At 40.2% G+C, this 22,152-nt stretch overlaps 1 protein-coding gene across 1 annotated transcript in view; it reads left to right on the top strand.

Annotated features, from left to right (window-relative positions):
- The window catches only part of LOC126416767 (WD repeat-containing protein 26), a 140,102-nt gene that overhangs the window by 39,311 nt on the left and 78,639 nt on the right, over positions 1-22,152 (top strand). Inside the window, exon 6 of the mRNA XM_050084612.1 lies at positions 18,074-18,193. Coding sequence (XP_049940569.1) covers positions 18,074-18,193 — 120 coding nt within the window. The remainder of the gene's footprint in view (positions 1-18,073; positions 18,194-22,152) is intronic.

The raw sequence follows: 22,152 nt of genomic DNA, 5'->3' as shown, positions 1-22,152 counted from the left end.
CAGAACCTGTCCGAGAGGTGCCCTTGTAGCTGATTTTCTCAATCAATTTAATGTTATCTGCCTTAACACGGGAGCACCCATGTTCCTGTCAGACACCATGCACACCTTTTCCCATTTGGACCTCTTCTATTGCATTGCCCAGCTTGCCCATCGTCTCGATTGTTCCATTCTCTCTGACACATACTCAAGCAACCATTTCCCAAGTACTATCCATTTGCTGACTCCTACCTCACCTACACACACACACCCAAAAAGTGGCTTTCTAAGGCTGATTGGAGGCTTAATTCCTCTCTGGCGACCTTTGAGGAACTAAATTGCCCCAGTTGTGATGACCAGGTAGAATATCTTACAAATGCTATCCTTACCGCCGCAAAATGTTCCATTCCTTGCACTTCCTCTTCACCATACCATGTCCCGGTCCTGTGGTGGACTGAGGCGTGCCGTAACACAATTCGCTCACAGATACATGTTCTCTTCATCATCCTACAGTGGCAAACTGCATTTGTTGTAAACAGTTGCAAGCACAGTGTCGTCACATTCTTTGGGATAGCAAAAAAGCTGGCTGGATTTCCTTTACTAGTTCTTTGAACAGTTCCACTCCTTCTTCCATCATATGGACCAACTTCCGACAGCACTCTAGGACCAGGGTCAATTCCCCAATTTCCGGCCTGACCATAGCAGATGATCTCGTAGTAGTCCGTATTGCTATCTCCAACACCTTGGGCCAGTTTCGTGTGGAGATTTCGAGCTCCACCCACTATCACGCAGCCTTCCTCAGTCGTAAATGACTGGAAGAGGCTCAGGTAATACCCTTCTCTTCTCAGAATTGTGAGTGCATCAATGCCACCTTTACATTGAAGGAGCTAGATCATGCTGTCACTTCATCCTGATCCTCCACCGCCATGCCATACAATATTCACATTCAAACGTCGCAAAACCTTTCTTTTGTGGGTAAGCACTTTCTCCTTCATACGTACAATCGCATCTGGGCAGAGGGCATGTTACCCAGATGCTGGCACGAAGCCAGTGTCATACCCATACCCATATCTGAGCCTGGTAAGGATAAAGACCTTCCTTATCAGCCCAGTACTCTCACCAGCTTTGTTTGTTATGTGGTAGAATGTATGACTCACGCCAGGCTGGTAAGATGGCTTGAGTCTCGCAATTTCCTAACCACTGCACAATGTGGGTTTTGAGCATGTCGTTCTGTAGTTGAACATGTCATCACTTTATCAGCCCATGTCATGAATGGTTTTCTGTGGAAATACCGATTGTGGCTGTGTTTTTTCATTTGGAGAAAGCCTATGACACCTACTGAAGGATTTGTATCCTCTGTACTCCCTACAAGTGGGGTTTATGTGGCTACATGCCTCATTTCCTTCAGGAGTTTTTAAAAGACCGAGTTTTCAGGGTATGTGTGGGTTCTGCCTTTTCGGACACCTTTATCCAGGAAAACAGTGTGCCTCAGGTTTCTATCCTGAGTGTTGTCCTCTTTGCTATCATCGTTCATCCTATTATGGCCTGTCTTCCACCGGGTATCTCCGGCTTCCTTTTCGTTGACAATTTTCTGACCTATTGCAGTTCTCCACAGACTTGTCTCCTTGAGTGGTGTCTCCAGCAATGTCTCAATTGTCTTTACTTGTGGAGCATCGACAATGGCTTTCGCTTTTCCATTGACAAAACCATTTGTATGAATTTCTGGTAGTGCAGTTGGTTTCTTCCATTGTCTTTACATCTTGGGCCTGTTGCTCTTCCATTCATTGAAAGTACGAAATTCCTGGGGCTCATGCTCGATAGGAAACTTTCTTGATTCTTCCTTAGGGTTTACTTGGCTGCCCACTATACATGGTCCCTTAGTGTCCTACGTGTCATCAGCAGTACTTCCTGGGGAGTGGATTGGACCCCCCTCCTCTGTTGTACCGGTCCCTTGTCTGTGTGAAATTAGATTAGGAGTGTTTTGTTTATGCATCTACACATTCTTTCCTCTTATGCCATCTCAATACTATCCACCATCGAGGCATCTGTTTGGCCACTGGTGCCTTGTACACTAGCCCAGTTGAGTATCCATATGCAGAAGCTGCCGAACTGTCGCTGTTGTACCGCCATGACTTTCTTCTCAGAGGATACGTATGCCATTTATTTGCCATGCCTTGCCACCCATTCTATGCTTCCTTCTTCGATGAGTCCTTTGATAGCCAGTATGGGGCGTGTCTCTCTTCTCTGTTACCTCCTGGAGTATGCTGTCGGCGCTTGCTCCGGCAGCTTAACTTCACGTTGCCTGCCACTTTCTTGATAGCTGTGAACATTTCACCCCTTTGGCTTTGTGCGGTGGCCCATGTTCACCTTGACCTTCATTCGCTTCCTGAGGATACTACAGCCTCGCTCTATCACCATAAGTTTCATGACCTTCACATGGAACTTCGCAATAGTACCTTTGTGCACACTGATGGCTCTCGGACTAAGTGTGGTGTTTGTTGTGCCTTTGTCATTAACACTGGCAGTTTTCAGTATCAGCTTCCAGAACATTGCTCAGTATTTACAGCAGAACTCTGTGTTCTGTATCAGGCCACACAGTACATCTGGAGACACGGGCTTTTCGCACTCTCTGTGCCCTTCAGAGCCTCTGTGTGCTGTATGCCATCCCTTAGTGTAATGGGTCCAGGAAAGCTGTCACTTGCTCACTCTTGATGGAGCTACTGTAATGTTTATGTGGGTTCCTGCTCACTTCAGAATGATGGGAAAAGAGGCCACTTATGATGCTGCCAAGGCCCACTAGTTCTTCCATTCCCTCTGATGATATCTGTGTTGCCGTCTGTCAGCAGGTGGTGTCACTTTGGCATGACCAATGGTCCTCCCTTCATGGGAACGAGCTCTGGGAATTAGACCTCTCCCAGCGGCTTGGATGACCATCTTTCAGCCCTCTCACCGTGAGGAGATCATTTTAGTTAGGTTGCATGTAGGGCACTGCCTTGTTAGCCATCACCATTTAAGTGGTGCTTCCCCACAACTTGTGCCCATTGTCCTCAACCTTTGATGCTTCACCATTTCCTGATGGAATGTCCTTTTTTTTAACCACTTATGTTCTCATTCATGTTTGCTGTATGAATTATTGGCCATTTTAGTGAACGTTGCACAATCTGTCAAACCCGTTTTACTTTTTGTCCATCGTAGCAATATGGCGAAGGACATTTAATCTTTAGTTCAGGGCCTCTGTTTCTCAGTGTTGTATTTTATGGACCTTTTGCCAAGTTCCTGTTGTTAGCTGTCTTTCCTTTCATCAATTGGGCTTAACGTGTCTTTCGTTTTGTCAGCTGGGCTTAATGTGTAGTGGCTTTTAACTCCTTTTTCTTTTCTTCTTTTTCTACGGTTTTGACATGGGCACCCTGAAACAAAACAAAACAAAACAATACAAACCTAATGAAAGTTTAATTCAGTTACTGTACTTGAAGACTCACTTTCAAATTCATCAAGCTCCTCAGTTTTAGTGGCAAAAATTAAGTCTTTTATCCTCGTTTTTAGAATAGCAAGACTTTTTTGGGAATTTCTTGAAATTCACATTATACGTAATTCTAAAACAACCTTAACTTGTCCTCCTTTTTCCTGAGAATGTATTCACTAGTATGTTTCAAAACTTCGAATGTGTGATGTTACTTTAGCCTTCTTTTGTGGAGGATTGGTAGAAGTCTCTGAATTAGTATTTGAAGTACTTTGTCTGTCTTGCAGTGATGTTGATGGCTCTTCACATCTCTCTTACGATATACACTAGAAAAAAGGGGGGAAAACTTCCTTCAGATTTTTTGTTTATCTTTTTTCAGGTACTGAATTCTGAAGCACAATGGGAGGAAATTGCACGAGAATTTGAGGTTTGCTGGAACTTTCCTCACTGCATAGGGGCTTTAGATGAAAAACGTGCAAATTGTTAATCCTGCTCATGTTGAAAGCGCATATTACAACTATAAAGACACTTTGAGCACTGTGTTAATGGCATTAGTGGATGCAGATTACCAGTTTCTATATGCAGATGTGGGAGTGAAAGGATGTATTTCAGATGGAAGTGTATTGAATCATACAACCTTCAACAAAGTCCTTCAAGCAGACAAGTTGCACACACACCAGAACTGGAACCTCTGTGTGGAAGAGATGTGCCCACCCCCTATGTAATTGTTGCCAACAACGCCTTTGCACTACAAGGACATGTCATGTAACCCTTCCCATGTAGTCATTACAAAGACAGCAAAAAAAGACTGTTTAATTACAGGCTCAATAGAGCCCGATGAATTGTTGAAAATGCCTTTGGCATACTGTCGTTTGTTTTTCATGTTCTACGAAAACAAGTTCACTTTGATCCGCATAAGGCAACTATTGTGACTTTATGCTGTGTTTCCTTTCACAATTTCCTAAGAAAAAATTGAGAAACTTGCCTAATTTATTCACTGCCTGGCAGTTTTAATTCTGAAAACATAGAAAACATAGAAAGAGGGACTGAGAACCTGGGAGATGGAGAGACCACTCACCATTTCCATCGCTATCAAGAAGTGGCAGAAGTACTGCCAAAGATGCTAACCAAATGAGAAGTGAATTTGCAGCATATTTTGTTACTGATGAAGACAACTGGAGAGGCAGTATTTGTGTGTTTAGAATCAAGGATAGTTCAGTGATTATAATTATCAAGTTCATAGAAAATGTTTTCTTTTTTTTTTTTCATGCGCAACTGTAAACAAAAAATTTACATTTTTTATTGTTATGTAAATAAATATTTGTGTTAAAAATCATGTAAAATAAATATGCTCAAACTTACCTCAAACGTGAATGAACTCATTCTTGGTTTGTTTATATCCTTCAGGAAGAGCAACAATTCATAAGCATACCGTTTAGAAATGTACACATCTTCTGTATTTGATATTGATGTCTTCGATGAAGCTCATTTATTGAATTCATGGAGGAATTGTGACCTCAGGTTATGTAGTTTGCTGTCCAATTCTTTCTCAGAAACACTGGATAAACATGCTACCTGGTGAACTGCATTCAGTTTCGTGATGCAGTTTTTATAATTGTGGAATGTGGGATCCCACAATGAACACCTTTAGTGAAATTCTTCAATTAATTTTATGGTATTTTTTGACCATTCCATCTTCGCAAACTGCTACTAAAAGGACTGCTAGCACATTGAATGTAAACAACAATTGTAACCTCCTTGTACACATCCCCAAGCTGTAGGATGAGTCAGCCCGTGAACTGCACATGTTCAGTGGAAAATGTATGTGGGATTTGTGCTGTGTTTCGGTGAGCACATGGACACAGCACATGTGCCAGAACAGAGTATTTCTTGGAATTCTAGCGCTGATGTTGCAGGTACATGTCACAGGAACTTGAAACTTGTGCCACACCGTATTGGCTACATGTGCTGGGCACAAATTTCTGTGACAAATCCCTCAGTGTGAATGTAGCTTAACACACCACGATTGTGTTGTGCAGGCTCTGATGCACTTCAGGCGATCTTCGGAAGATCATTCTGTCTATGTGCACTCCAGTTGTTGTTCGGATACAGTAGTGTGGTGCATACCTGTTTCATGTAATAGCTGTGGTATAAGGTCCAGAAATTAAAGTCGGTAACTTATTTAGATGTTTTAGAGATGTTTTCACTTTTTCTAATGATATATCTGGACTATATGACCAGATATGCTTACGTGACATGGGCTTTTATTTCATACCAGTCTTGATGTCTGTTGTAATATAAATAAGATAAAGAATTCCTGTATTTATACATTATTTCTCAAGGTTGCCCTGTTTCTTGATTTTGTGATTTACGCTTCTGTTGTTTATTCCAGTTTTTGTACTTGAAAATGGCATAACCCTGAAATCTGGATTGTATAAGAATAAAATAAAAATTATTATAGGTGTGGAAGTAACAATTAAAAAATTTACCATGACTGTGGTTCCAGGTACGAGGAACATTATCAAGTGTTATTTTCAAAGGAACAGACAATCCCTGATGATTGACAGCCGATTAAATTATGAAATACATTCAAAAAATACGAATACAATTGTGCAGTGGCTATAGATTATACTAGTAACATATGATACTAGGGCATAACAGAAGTTTGGGTCAGTCCTGGAGGCACGTTTGGATAGCTGAGGTGGTTAAGACGAGTGCTCGCATAAAGCATGAAACCCAGTACGACACAAATTTTTACATGTTACTAGTATATCATATAGCAGTTGTACAGTCACATTTGTAATTTGTAAATGCGTTTCATAATGTAGGTAATTACCAGCAAATTTCTTTGCTATTAGTGCTTTTTTCAAAAGTTGTTGAGAACACATTGTATAAGAGAGCAATGGCGCATATCAGTGCATGTAATTTGCTGATACACTTACAGTTTGGTTTCAGGAGAGGAGTATCCATAGGAAGTGCAGTGTTATTCTTTTTTATATGATGGACTAGCAGGGCTAAATGACAGGCTGAGGGCTGTCACGTTTTCCTTGATTGAACAAAAGCATTTGATTATGTGGACAGTGCAATACTTTACATAAGTTGGAACATTATGGGTTTAGGGAAAAAGATCAACAATGATTCACTTCATATTTGCCCAGTAGGAAGCAGAAAGTTGTCCTCTATTGTCATTAAACAGATACATGACTGGCATAAAGTAAAGTGGTGTGTGCCACAGGATTCTGTTCTGGACTATTGCTTTTGTTGACATATATCAGTAATCTACTAGTAAACGTGACAGAAGATTCAAAAATGGTTTTATTTGCAGATGGCACAAGTGTTATTGTGAAAAATGTAGAACATGATGCAAATGATCTAGCTGATAAAGTTCCCATTAACATCAGCATGTAGTTTTGAGAGATCAGATTAATACTCGACTGCTCTTAATGCTCAATGCAACAAAATGCAATGTGTGCGGTTTCTGATATGGCAATGTTGTAAAAGCAGAATTTTATTATGTATTGGTGGGTGTAACAGTCAGGGATCTCAACAATTTTAAATCCTTCGGACTGGGGGTAGATTAAAGATTTCTTGGAAGTATCATGCTGAAGATCTTGTGCAGAAACTGAATGCTGCTGTCTTCACTATAAGTATAATATGCACTGCCTCTGACACTGAAACATGAAGACTTTTGCTCAAACAGTCCACGGATGTACTGCCGGTCCATAGTGTCCAACGGGCACAATATTTTGACGATCAGACATGTCACCATCGTCAGCACACCTGACAATGGCGACATGTCTGATCGACGAAATATTGTGCCTGTTGGACACTATGGACCGGCAGTACACCCGTGGACTGTTCGAGCAAGAAATATGCTGGGAGAAGTTGAACAATCACATGAAGACTTTTGTTTACTTTGCTTATTTTCACTTTATTATCTCGTATGCTGATACACTATGTGATCAAAAGTATCCGAACACCCCCAAAAACATGCGTTTTTCATATTAGGTGCTTTGTACTACCACCTACTGTCAGGTACTCCATATCAGTGACCTCAGTAGTCATTAGACATCGTGAGAGAACAGAATGGGGCACTCCGTGGAACTCGCGGACTTCGAGCATGGTCAGGTGATTGGTGTCACTTGTGTCATACGTTTGTAAGTGAGATTTCCACACTCCTAAACATCCCTAGGTCCACTGTTTCCAATGTGATAGTGAAGTGGAAATGCGAAGGGATACAAACTGCACAAGAGCTTACTGGCCGACCTCGCCGACAGTTGAAGAGGATCCTAATGTGCACTGTTGTAAAAGCGAAATTTTATTGTGTAGTGGTGGGTGTAACAGTCAGCGATCTCAGCAATTTTAAATCCTCAGGACTGAGGGTAGATTAAAGATTTCTTGGAAGTATCATGCTGAAGATCTTGTGCAGATATCTATCCAGACTGTCACACAGGAATTCCAAACTACACCAGGATCCACTGCAAGTACTGTGACAGTTAGGCAGGAGGTGAGAAAACTTGGATTTCATGGTCAAGCTGCTGCTAATAAGCTGTATGTCACACTGGAAGATGCCAGTGACAGTTAGGCAGGAGGTGAGAAAACTTGGATTTCATGGTCAAGCTGCTGCTAATAAGCTGTATGTCACACTGGAAGATGCCAAACGACGCCTCACTTGGTGTAAGGAGTGTAAACATTTGATGATTGAACAGTGGAAAAATGCTGTGTGGAGTGATGAATCACGGTCCACAATGTGCCATTCCAATGGCAGGGTGTGGGTATGGCGAATGTCCAGTGAACATCATTTGCCAGCATGCGTAGTGCCAGCAGTAAAATTCGGAGGCGGTGGTGTTATGGTGTGGTCGTGTTTTTCAGGGACGGGGCTTGCACCCCTTGTTGTTTTGCATGGCACTATCACAGCACAAACCTACATTGATGTTTTAAGCAGCTTCTTGCTTCTCACTGTTGAAGACCAATTCAGGGATGGCGATTGCATCTTTTAACACGATCGAGCACCTGTTCATATTGCACAGCTTGTGGCAGAGTGGTTACAGGACAGTAGCATCCCTGTAATGGATTGACCTTCACAGAATCCTGATTTGAATCTTATAGAACACCTTTGGGATGTTTTGGAATGCCGACTTGTGCCAGGCCTCACCAGATCGATACCTCTTCTCAGTGCAGCACTCCATGGAGAATGGGCTGCCATTCCCCAAGAAACCTTCCAGCACCTGGCAGAATGTATGCCTGTGAGAGTGGAAGCTATCATCAAGGCCAAGGGTGGGGCAACACCATGTTGAATTCCAACATTACTGATGGAGGGCGCCACGAACTTGTAAGTCATTTTGAGCCAGGTGTCCCAATCCTTTCGATCACATAGTGTACTTGGGTTTTTGTAACTGTTCTTGTTCCTCTTTAAACTTTCTTCAGTTGGGGATGAGGGACACTGTCCTTACTTTTAAAGAAACAGTGAGGTTTCTGTGCCTCATAATTGACTCTAAGCTTACATGCTTACCACATCTTACGGACCTGAAAAAATGGTCACTTAAGGCTTCAGTTATTTTAAAATGTCTTAGTTACAGTACATGGGGACCAGACAGAACTTGTCTGCTCCAGTTTTACAAGGAATTTGTGTGATCTTGGCCTGATTATGAGTGCATGGACTATGGGTCTGTGAGACTCTCTTAAAGATGTTGGACGTGGTGCACTATGAAAGGATTCGCTTGTCCAATGGGGCATTCAGAACAAGCCCCATACCAAGCCTCAGTGCAGACAACTACTTATGGTGCGTCAGGCCTGTAAAACACTGTCCACACCATACACACATACCTACCATACGATTGCTCAGCTTCCACTGGCAAGGCTTTTCCATGACCAGCAACAGGCAACGAGGCCCTATGGGACTCATGCACGGGATTGCCTTCTAGAGATGTGTGGGGCCAGTCTTCATGTTTTACATTGCGGTAGGAGCAGATTTCCACCTTGCTTTCTCCGAAGGCCCAGACTTATTTTAGACTTGACAAATTTTAAGAAAGCTCGTACATCAGACTTTACATTTAAATCTCTGTCTTTTAACCTTTTAGATATGCATCACAGTTTCACAATACTGTGCACTGATGGCTCCAAGTAAGGGAATTCCCTTGGCTGCTCTGCCGTGTTTCCTGACCATGTCACCAGGATTCGTCTTCCTGATGAGTATACAAGTTTCTCGGCAGAGCTCCATGCGATCCTGAAGGCTCTGGAGCAGATGCATTGTATTCGGGGCAAACTGTTTCTCATTTGCTCAGATTCCCTTAGTGCCTTACAATCATTACAGAACCTGTACCCAGCTGAGGAATTGGTCCAGCTGATATATGACCAACTGTACTTGCTCCAATGGCAGGGTAAGCAGGTGTCATTTGGCTTTGTGCCAGGTCATGTGGGGATATGGGGAAATGAACAGGCTGATCGGGCTGCCAAGGAGGCCTACAGAGGACAATATGTAGCACAGTGTCCCATTCCCTTGCAGGCTGTTGTTTCTGCACCACACAGGAAGTGCATGCAGTTGTGGGATGAGGTATGGCTGGCGGTAACGACCAGTAATCTGCAGTTGGTGAAGTCAACAGCCCAGCCTTGGCGTTCCTCCTGCCAGTTGCTCAGGTGGAATGAAGTCACGCTCACGCGTCTTAGAATTGGGTTCTGCCTTCTCACACATAGCTTTTTAGTACGGCGAAAGGATCCCTCATTTAAGGTTTTAAAGTTTTGTGATGTGTCTGGACTCCGGCCTAAACTTTTAGGCTGGAGGTCTTAGTGTGTTGCAGAGTGGCTGGCTTTTCCTTTTTTTATTCTTGTGGTCAGCCAGCCACGTTGACATTCTACAGGGTGATTCAAAAAGAATACCACAACTTTAAAAATGTGTATTTAATGAAAGAAACATAATATAACCTTCTGTTATACATCATTACAAAGAGTATTTAAAAAGGTTTTTTTTCACTCAAAAACAAGTTGAGAGATGTTCAATATGGCCCCCTCCAGACACTCGAGCAATATCAACCCGATACTCCAACTCGTTCCACACTCTCTGTAGCATATCAGGCGTAACAGTTTGGATAGCTGCTGTTATTTCTCGTTTCAAATCATCAATGGTGGCTGGGAGAGGTGGCCAAAACACCATATCCTTAACATACCCCCATAAGAAAAAATCGCAGGGTGTAAGATCAGGGCTTCTTGGAGGCCAGTGATGAAGTGCTCTGTCACGGGCTGCCTGGCGGCCGATCCATCGCCTCGGGTAGTTGACATTCAGGTAGTTACGGACAGGTAAGTGCCAATGTGGTGGCGCTCCATCCTGCTGAAATATGAATTGTTGTGCTTCTTGTTCGAGCTGAGGGAACAGCCAATTCTCTAACATCTCCAGGTACTGTAGTCCAGTTACACTAGCACCTTCGAAGAAAAAGGGACCAAAAACTTTATTGGCTGAAATGGCACAGAAAACGTTCACCTTAGGCGAGTCACATTCATACTGAGTTGTTTCCCACGGATTCTCAGTGCCCCATATACAGACATTGTGACGGTTGACTTTCCCATTAGTGTGGAAAGTTGCTTCATCACTAAACACAGCTTTCTGTTGAGCGGTCGCCATCTTAACATCAACTGACACTGACGCCTAGTCAACAGCGCCTCAAGCGAACAAATGTACAACTAAATGAAACTTTATAGTTCCCTTAATTCGCCGACAGATAGTGCTTAGCTCTGCCTTTTGTCGTTGCAGAGTTTTAAATTCCTAAAGTTGTGGTATTCTTTTTGAATCACCCTGTATATTGTTTTAGCTCCTTATACCACTTTCTTACTGTGTCGTTAATGGTTTACTACTGATCCGATACTTTGCTCTGAGTTTCTTTGTGGGTACGCACATAGTTTTCCAGCTTTTGTTACCTGTGTTTTACATGCAGTTTTATCTTCCTGTTTTGTGTATTTTTCTGACAATCATGTCAGTCTGTTTTTGTGCGGGCGCTAAAGACCTTGTTGTCGTGCACCCATACAAACATGTTCATGTCCATGTCAGAAGAAGGGATTGGTAATACCTGTTACCCAGTGTCAGTTCTGCTTTTGGTGAAATTCAGAACATGGGTGTAGGCTGCTGCCCTGCAAGACAGGGGCAGGACTTGCTTCCATCCACCACTCCTCTCCCCTCTGGTGGTCATAATTTGTTTGTTTATGCCCATGACTGCCTGCCAGTGTATAGTGTCAGCACTACAGTGATCGAAATAGAAAACCTTTCCACATATTTTGGTTGCACAGAAATTCTATCTCGAACATGTAAATAAGAGTTATTTTCAGTTGTACATCTATGCTAATCTATGCTAAATGCCTTCTCAGTTCTGTTTGTAGTGTTTTCAAGTGTGAGTTGCGTATCTATGAATGCTCACAAAAGGTTGAAATTTTTTGTGGATTTTCTAATTATAGATTTGGGTGCGAAAAGAAAAATAATGTTGAGAAACACCTTAAATCAGCTAAGTACTCAGTTCACCAGCAGGAGAATGCTGCTGCTTTTCGGGAACAATTGTTTGTTGAAAACCTAAGTAAATCCAAAACAGAAAATAACCAAACACCATTTCAGAAAAGAAACTGTTGACATTTTTGCAAAAGCAAACATTCCAGTCAGAGGCTCCCCAATCACCAGAAAGTTACTGCAGAGCATTAAGGCTTCATCTTCACTTAATGTGACAACCTTTTAAATTTGTTTGTTTAATCATTAAAAAAAAAAAAGGCGAATTTTGCCAGAAACAGATGCTACATTTTCAAGTCCCTACTTACGGCACTCCTATTCTGTATAGGAGTGATTGAGAAATTTTCGCTATGTGTTATTCATTTGTATACTAGCTGACAATGTTTTTCATGTTTTATTTATTCTTTAGTTTGTTTGTTTATAAATTTTTGTTGGCATTTTGTCAGCTGTGCACTGGCTTGTTTCATAATCACACTGCTTTGGCTCGCACTGTTCCATGGAACCTCATAAGTAAATGAAAAAATAAAAATAGTAACGTTGCTTCGTGGTCACAGTATCCAAGGCACAATTCATTTCTAATGAAGACATAGTTTATTCCTGAGATATATATTTGATCATTGATGAAATTCATATCTGCTCTTGATCTTTTTGGGAAGCATATTGTGGGGACCTGACGTAATACTTTTGTTATATTTGGTAAAGCATCCCTCTCAATACTGGCCTTTTTTCCCATGGGTGGAAGATCAGTGTTAAAACTGATCACAAAGCATCTGTCTTCATGTTTAATGGGTTGAGCCTGTTCAGTAGAACCTCCAGTTTGTTCATAAAAATAAACAAATTACAACTTGGTGTTCTATTTGTGTTAATGACTATTGTTGTGAAGTAAAGTTCTGGCAGTTAGGATGTAGATAATTCAGTTTTTTTTCTGGGATTATGCAATATATATTCACCATCTTTAAATTTATCTGCTCATTCACAAAAATTGGGGTACCACCACGTGTGAAGAATTCTCTAGTGTAAATCCAGCTATTGAGCTTAATTTTATTTTGTCATTTCATAACTAAGATTCAGTGAAACAGATTATATCAACATTTAATTTATAATTGAGCATTACGTCCAGGTTTTTTTTTTTTTTTTTTTTTTTTTTTTTTTTTTTTTTTTTTTTTTTTTTTTTTAAATTAAGAAACTGGACATTGTGATGTAATATAGTAAATGATGGGCTTTATGTACTTCAACTAATGCTGTTTCTGAAGGCATTTCTAATCAAGCAATTTTAGTGATATCACTGGTATCATCAAGGCAGACATGTATGCTAAACACTAGTCTGTTACTTGTGAGTGAGAGTCACTTTGAGACTAAAGATTATTATCATTAGATTTGAGTATAAAATAGTGCATCAACTGAACAAGAGCAATTATCAGTTATGAAAAGAAAGACACACTTGTTTTGCAATTACCTGTTCTCAAATGTATAATGAATGTAATCGTTTAATATCTCATATACATCTATTTTGTAATAGGTTATATTTTTACCCTTTTAAATTAGATATGAGAACTGTAGGCAGTCACATCAGCTTTACTGACTGCTGTTTGGATTATTTTTATTCTGTGCTACTCACTTGAGTGGGGGACACCTTCCTTCATGTGTACATTTGAGAATGTTGCATAATTATCTTCTATAAAAATTATACTCCATTTTACAATGTGTTCTTTTATAGTTTTTTATATTTGTTTTGTGTAAACTGATGATAGCATGCAAGTTTTACAACTGCCAGCTTTAACAATGTTCTATATTGACAGTTCACATGGAAAATAGAATAACTCTAGTGTTTGTAGTCTAAAATTCAGTTCAGTGTAAACGAACAATGACATGAAATCTATGCCTGCCGGTGGAATGACAGAAATTTCTTTATTTATTCTCTCCTGGTTTTGATACGGTTTAGTCAGCTAGAAATGGATGGGGATTGCTTACAATTATACTTATTATATTGACACTAACATAAAATAAGAGATACGCAAAAGGAGATCGCTGTCTCATATTTTTTCGTGAACTTCCAACAGGGCTGTTAAACACAAAACAGATTTCTTGTTTGACATTTTCCACGTGAGTAGCAACTTAAGAAATTGGCAATTTCCCTATCAAATTGGTCTTATTAATAAGAGAAATGTCTTTTTAACAGTATCGTGAAAAAGAATGATTGCTACTCACCGTGGAGATTGTAATGGTGCTTGAATTACGCAACCATTACGGCACTTCACCTGAACCTCTCGATACCAGTAATATTCTACTGTGTTTCTGCAAAGTAGTTGACATATTTCTGAGACAACATTCAGATTTGATTTCTTTTGTGATACATCGATATGTTTATATTGCAATGATATTATTCTTATGTGTATTCTTTCCTTTGTCACTATGATCTTTCACGTACTTGTAACTCTGATTTTTGGGCACGTAAGCGATTATTAGTTGGTTGTTGACTTGTTAGAGAGTTGGACCTTGAAAAAGTCAAGTGTTGGACGTCATGTTGGAAAGACGCATAACGTAGTCCGCCTATAAAATGTGAACTTTAACAGTGACTGTGAGAGAGATGTTTTCAAGTATGTTTTGTATTGTGAAGTGATGTTTTGTGTGATACGTGATATTGCAATAAAAGCAGTTAAAAGGAAGTGTAACTTAAATTCGGAGTGCTAATTATTTTTTTACATCACTATTGTGCTAACTTTGAAAGGTTTAATCTCCAAGAATGGTTTGAGAAGCGCATCTACAAAACTTTTGAATATAGCAGGATAAAACCTAGGCCTCTTTGCATCCGAGCTTGGAATCATAACCACCTAGATTTTCAACGATTGAGCCATGATTTTACGACGAGACCAGCGTGGGAAACACAAAAAGACGAGTGCCTAGTTTTTTCATTATTACATGAAATGACTATTAACTGTGCTCTAATGACACCTGCCACATAATATGACTGTTGTTGCCCGATAATGCGGTATTTAGCAGCGTTATTAAAATTTTGACCTTTGTTGTGGTAGGGTTGTTAGAAAATGAAACTTTTGAGCTGCAGACAGGCACAACAAAAAGACTGTTACACGTTGATCTTTCAGCCAAATCCTCTCCAGATAATAAAAACACATTCGCGAAAACAAGCAAATCTCATGCACTCATGAGTTCTATTTCCGGCCAGAATGCAACTGTTGCATGGGATGCGAGAAGCAATTTGGAGTGGGACGGGGTAGGGCTAGCAGACTATGGGTGGGGAGAGAGGAGAGAGCTACTTGCCAGAGTGTGCAACTAAAGAGTAGCAGGATGAAGCTATCAGGTGCAGTCTCGGAAGGTTGTAAGGGCAGGGGAATGGGGTGTGGGGCAATGGGGAGCAGGAAAGGAGAGGAGTAAATGCAGGTAGGTGTGTTGACAGTGTGTACAGTGAGGGGGAGGGAATGTAAATCAGGAGGTGGTGATAGGATTGGGGGGGGACAGAAACTGTTGGGTGGAGGGTGTGTGATCAGTGGGTTACCATAGCTCGAGTCTGGGATGATTTCGGGAGTGGAGAATGTGTTGTAAGGATAACTTCCATTTGCACAGTTCAGAAAAACTGCTGATGGAGGGGAGGACCCAGATGGCCTAGTTTGTGAAGCAGTGATTTAGATCAAGCATGTTATTTTCAGCTGCATGTTGTGCAACAGTGTGTTTCACTTTAGTCTTGGCCACAGTTTGGCAGTGTTCATTCTTCCTGGTGGACAGCTTTTTGGTAGTCAGTGATTGCAGTGATTGCAGCAGAGCTGGGATATGACGGCTGCTTTCAGAGGTGACTTGACCTCTGGTGGGACAGGATAAGTACGTGACAGGACTGGAATAGGAAATGCTGGGTGAATGGATTGTGCAGATATTGCGCCTGGTCTTCTGCAGGAATATGATCTCTGTGGTGAGGGGTTGGGATTGGGAGTAGCATAGGGGGATGGACTAGGATGTTGTGGAGGTTGGGTGGGGAAGAGGACACCACTTTAGGAAGAGAGGTAAGTATCTTAGGTAGGATGCCCTTCACTTTAGGGGATGATGGCAGATAATCAAAGCCATGACAAAAGGATGTGGCTCAGTTGTTTAGCTGGTTCTTGAAGGTAGTGGCAGGATTGGGGGTGTGTGGGGGATATGGCACAGGAAATATGTTTGTAGACTAGGTCTGAGGGATAGTTCCTGTCTGTGAAGGCCTTTGTGAGACCTTCAGTGTACTGGGCAATGGAGTTCTTGTCCCCAGGTGACCAGGTTGTATGGGAGGGATTTTTTTGCTGCAGATGCGATGGTAGCTGTTGAAATACAGGTATTGTTGGGGGATTTAATGTGGACGGAGGTGTGGACGGAACCATCAGAGAGGAGTATGTCAATGTCCAAGAAAGTGTCACACTGGGTTGAGCAGGACCATGTGAAGCGGATGGGAGGTTTTTAAGGAATGAGGAAAGGATGTCTTGGCCTCGAGTCCAGATAATGAAGATAGTATCAGTGAAACTGCACCAGACAAGGGGTTTGGGAGGCTACGAAGATGTGGCCCTTACACATGTTGGCACAGGAGGATTCCATGTGAGTGCCAGTATCTGTGTTGCAGATTTGTTTGTATACTGTTCCATCAAAGGAATAGTAGTTTTGTGTTAGGATAGAGTTAGTAAGGTGTGTGGGCAATGAGGCAATGGCTTTGGAGTCTAAAGGATGTTTGTAGAGATAGTGTTCAAGAACGGCAGGACCATGAGGAGTATCTTTGTACAGGGAAGTGGCATCAACAGTGTTGAAGGAGTGTGGATTGTGAGGAGTCAGTGAAGGAAGCAGTTGATATCTTTGATTTGAGAGGCTAGAGTTTTGACAGTTGGTTGAAAGTGTTGGTCAGTCAGGGCTGAAATTCTTTCAGTGGGGGCCTAATAACCAGCTACAATGGGGTGTCCAGGATTGTTGTGTGTGTTGGTATTTTGGAGCCCCAGAAAGTGGGTGTGCAGGTTGTCTTTGGGATGAGGAGGGAATTGGATTTAGGGGAGAGGTTATCGTCCAACCTTCCATTGTTGGAAAGGTCTTTTTCATTTAAATGAAAAATTATTTTGTTATTTTCTGTTGAGACATAACTAACAGGTCATTTTCCAGTACTGTTTGTATGATACAAACATATCTTTAGCTGCATGGATTCCTCTTTCCTGCTTGAAATGTAGCCAAGATATAATCTTCTACATCTACACGTGCTGGATCTTTCATTGCGATAGGATCTAGTGTGGATTTCTTGCTGCCATCACTCTTCAAAGTGATGTTGGGATCAGAATAAGTCTCCCTAGTTTGCTTCTTCTTTTATGTACTTAACACAGCTTTGGTTACAGCCGTAGCTTTCTGGCTCTTCTGATTTTGGCCTACTTCTTTTTCAGCTGTGGGTTTGCTGCTGGAGATGATGTCTCCCCACAGTTATGTTGCTGGTGTATGGGAAGGGCAGCCCGCAGTACACCCGTGTGTAACTCGTGGCTGGGCCGTAGGCAACCGGTGTATCACGTTTGGGAATTGACTGTGTCATATTTTGGAATGGAGTGTATCATGTTTAAGGATTATATTGACTGCTTGATAATTAGCATCATATAATAAATGTGAGAATAATTAATAATACAGCAGATAGAACACAGAAAATTGTGTATGTAACACAAATTTGGTGGATGTATAATCAGTATTTGCATAAGTGTGGCAGTATTCTGGAAGTGTGTGCACATTTATTTTCAGTCTGAAAGTGCTATTCCTCAAAATTATTTTTTGCCTCCCAAGTGAAGTTTCTAAAGAAAAAACAAATTATGACTGATTATTCCTAAATGGTTGCAGCATAACAAACAGTAGGAACATTTTTGAGAGATATTATCATGGGCTGGGTGTATCAGTTTTTGGAAAGTTCTATCAGTTTTAGGATATCTTACCCTAGTACATTTACTGAATCTAAATTATCAGGGATGCCATCACTTAAAAAAAATCTTCAATTGTTGTTTCTGGGACTATTCACTTGAGTTCATAATAATAACTGTAACACTTGAATAGCAGCTAGGAACTCATTGTCTGAAAATACACAGATACATTAAAATCAGGTAGTTTTGCTCTTGGTGTTGTTGTGTACACTATCTTAGTATTAGTGTGTGCTGTGTTGTGTGCAGACTCCATACGCTGCTGTGCCAAGCAGTGGAACACCAGAAGCATAGTTGCCCCTACCACAACACCTTAACAGAAGAAGGGCTTGCGGGTGTCTCGCTCCTTGTTGACCACCATTGTTCCAGGCAAGTAATGTTTGCTATTGTTTATGATAGCAACAAAGGGACAATAATTCTTGCTGAAATGTCACTAACACTATTAACCTCTTAACATAAAACACCATGATATCTCATTTTTCTTATTTTGGCAGGAACTTAAAATCCCAAGCATACTTGGGCAACTTAAGAACAGACCTTAAAGAAAAAATAATAAAACCCCGCTTATACCCGTTTCAGCACTGACAGTTAAGTGTTCAAGCCACTAGAGAGCATATGGTCGTACGTTTGTATCCCAGCTGCTGTGATTTGGTTGAGGTGGTTGCCACTAGATATCATCTTTGCTGTGTGCAGCTTTGGGTACTCGACAACAAAACACACATTTTCAGCCTCTCTCCTGTATGTTGATTAGGTAATGTTTTCAAAAAAGGATGGCTACAGTGATCCTGAGTTTGACATTGTATTTTGCAGATCAGAAAGTGAAGAATGTGATGTTACTTCATTAGAGGCCAAACGTGATGACAATTCATCAGTTGAGTGACAAGTGATCACCAGTGGTATGAGATAAATACAGCCACTGTGCTCCAGTCAGCTCCTCCAAGATTTATGTTCACAGGAAACTGTTGTGAAATATATGGTTAGCCTTCATACCTGCACAGAAACCAAAAAATGACTTCAAGTTTCAGGATATTTTAGCTAAAATTCCAGTGCACGAGTATACTTGGGGTTTTATTGTTGGTGGTCTCCAAAATTTTTGACTCATTATTTTGAGCTTTAAGAACTCTCTCTGTATTTCTATATGTAATGTCATTCATTATGGTATGTTTTTCAAAAAAATATCAGTTTTTGTAACATAATTTGAAAACAAAATCAGTATGTTAAGGGGTTAATGATTATAACTTGTTTGATGCATAGTGAGCTTTGTTTGCATTTTTTTCATGTTGTTAGTTGATAGTACCTATCTCCGTTGGCTACTGGTGAGAGATTTAATGTGGAAATTAAGTAGTAAAAGTACTTTTATTTCAGCAAGTATGGATTCAGTAGTTTTCTTCATGTGAGTAAAATGATCTTTAGCTTTCCTAGGATTAGTGTGCCACATTTACAAAGAAAACTGTTCCTTACGTGGTGTATTTATAACATTCTCTGCACACACATTTTCATGTTTTGGGGTATCTTTGTTTAAAATTTGGATCATACATAGCTAAGATCTGGGAAATATCTTTGTCACTGAGTGAGTTGCAGTCTCTACTAGCCACTGGTCCAACAACAAATTGATCTGCTAACAGATGAGGTGTTGCACTGTTTAAGGTATTGGACTTTTATTGGGAGATGTAGGGCTCAGATCCCTGTTCAGCTCTTGTGGCTTTTGTTTCTTCTTGTTATTTCCTCAAATCACTTCAGGCAAATAAAACAATAGTTACTTTCAAGCACATGGTCAATTTCCTGTCCAATCCTCACCCAGTCAGAAAGATTTGCTCCATCACTAAATGACATAATCAGTGGTGCATTAAAATTGTAACTTTTTTCCCCCCTTCCAGTTGGTCTTTCATTTTGCCATGCTTATTTATTTGCCTGCCTGACTATTAAGTCTTTCTTATAGGAGTTTCAACACCAGATGGGCATTATGTTTATCTACAGATAGAAAATGGTTATAAAAACAAGAGAGTACTCTGAATGACTGGCCCGCACATAGAGAACATTTTGGTGTAAGCAAGGAAAGGTGCTGCTGTGGCTCTGCTTTACTGAATTCATGCTTGTGTGAAATGTGACCCAGCATGTGCTAGTTTTTCACTATTGTGAAACAGGAAAAATTAGGGCTGAAATTTAAGAAAACACTTGGCCTTCCATTTTAGTAAAGGAGAATATTGTTTTATGATAGAGATTATAGTATTTTCAACATTATGTTATGAGATGCTTAATTGGTTCATAGTTATTATAATACCCATTTCAAGTGCTTTGCATAGTCCACTGCTGCTGCATGTTTTAAAACTTAAAAAAATGTGTATTACAATATGACATTAGTTTATGCAGAATTCAGTCATGGAGCAGCCTTGCATGGCACTTGTTGTAGAATGAGAGCTACTTTTGTTTAAATTTATGGTTTTTTTGTTTGTGCTAATAATTAAATAACCATTGGAAATGTAATATCCATTCAGCTGCTAGTCTGTCACTGTGTGAAATTTTAAATCAGACAGACACTTTTCGTTATATGTGTTACGCTGGATAAACTAGAATTTTGACATCTAAAGTTCAGGATCCTGTTATATTTCAAATCTCAGAAATCTACACTAGGTGTAGTGAATTTCATGATTATGAAAATTATTTTTTAATTCATATATAATTTCTACAGGATATATTTCAGAATGTAGATAGAATTATTGTTTGTGGTAATTTAGCAGCTGTCTGCAGCATAGTCAAGTCCAGTGCCGAGCTGTCTCTTTGAAATATATGAAGACTTAGTGCTACTTCTATCGACAACTGACAGGACATATCTTATGTAGCATGTTAAAAGGAACAGGTGTATATAATGCTTGAGTTTATAGGAAAGGGCAAACCTGTAGCATCTGTTCCTGTATAGTGCAAATTTTGTTCTTTGGGTCTTTTCTTATCATATCCACATATTATATGAATTTACAGTGTAAATTTCAAACAGATCCAGACCTGTCATCTTTCATATAGCATATTAGATTGTTTAAGGTAGGAAAATTCATAAGCATGTAGTTGTTTGCATCGTGTCTTCCTTTGGTATGATAACCAAAATATAACGTACTTCACATTATAACAGAAGGCATCAACACGGAAAGTTGCCAGAAAATATGTACTGCAATCTTCAAGTGTATTATGACAACAGTACTAAAAGAAATAAAAAAGCACTCATAAGGTCTTCACTGTTAGAGCGTTGTTCAAATTGCTCATATGTTTGAAGATGCTTGTCTTGTATACAAAGTTATACATGACATAGTCTGTACTGTGTAGTAGATAGGGGACGGGGACCATGGGCATGAACTTGTTTGCAAACCATCATATTTGTTGCCAAAGAGCTATGTGGTGCTACATGATTATGGTGAATTTGGATTGCTTTCATATTATCGTGTGACCTGTTTCTCCTAATGGCTTCTCTATGACTGAGAGGTGTCACAGTGTTGCACTTGCTGTTCACGGTATCATCTCATTCCACAAAATGAAGGAAATGACTCCATTGCCACTGCAAAGTGTCTTGATAACTTCCTGTGCTGATTGCTAGTTCGTAAGGTCTTTGGCTTTGGAGTGAAGGTGTGTCACCATCCTGTGAACCTATTCTTCAGTCTTAGATAAAAAATACACAACCATCTTTTGTCGCTTGGTGCCACGTCATGAAAAAGGCATTGAATACCTTAAGCAGATCAGAGCAGGCTTCCTCCCGTCTGTAACTCAGATTGAGTGCCAACTATTTAGACACACCATTTGCATATTTTCCTGTATTTGAAGGAAGAGTCCCTCAAACTTGGTGCTCAGTTTACATGACCTACATCAGTTAATAAAGAAATACTTTCTGCTTTTCATGACTTTCAGAACAGTCGTATATATTCAGAAGTAGAGAAGTTATTTTCGCTATTTATCAATATAATTTTAAAAATCAGATTGCAATGAAAGATTTCTGGGCCTACTCACATATTTTAAAAAAGAGAGAGATAATAAGTTTACCCAGATGGTTTGCAGCCTAGTCAGTTATCAGGTAATTCTGCATAATGAATTGATCAGCACAAATTACAAAATAATCAAACAGATACAGCTTTTTCTTGATGAAGAATCATTTAACTTTTTGTTGGTATATACTCTAATTTTCCCTTTGCTTTTATTACCCTATGTGGTATAGAATGCGAAATTCTGTGCAGTCAGCTGATGCACTTGTTGTATCATATTTCCATTGATGAAAACAAGAAACGAGGATATAGTTGTACCCTGTCCAATGTTATGGAAAGCTGAATCGCTGCAAAGGATGTCCTATG

The sequence above is a fragment of the Schistocerca serialis genome, chromosome 8, assembly GCF_023864345.2.
Source record: "Schistocerca serialis cubense isolate TAMUIC-IGC-003099 chromosome 8, iqSchSeri2.2, whole genome shotgun sequence".
Classification (NCBI taxonomy): Eukaryota; Metazoa; Arthropoda; class Insecta; order Orthoptera; family Acrididae; genus Schistocerca; species Schistocerca serialis.
Note: the sequence above shows the minus strand (reverse complement) of the source record. Positions and strands in the feature narration are given on the sequence as shown.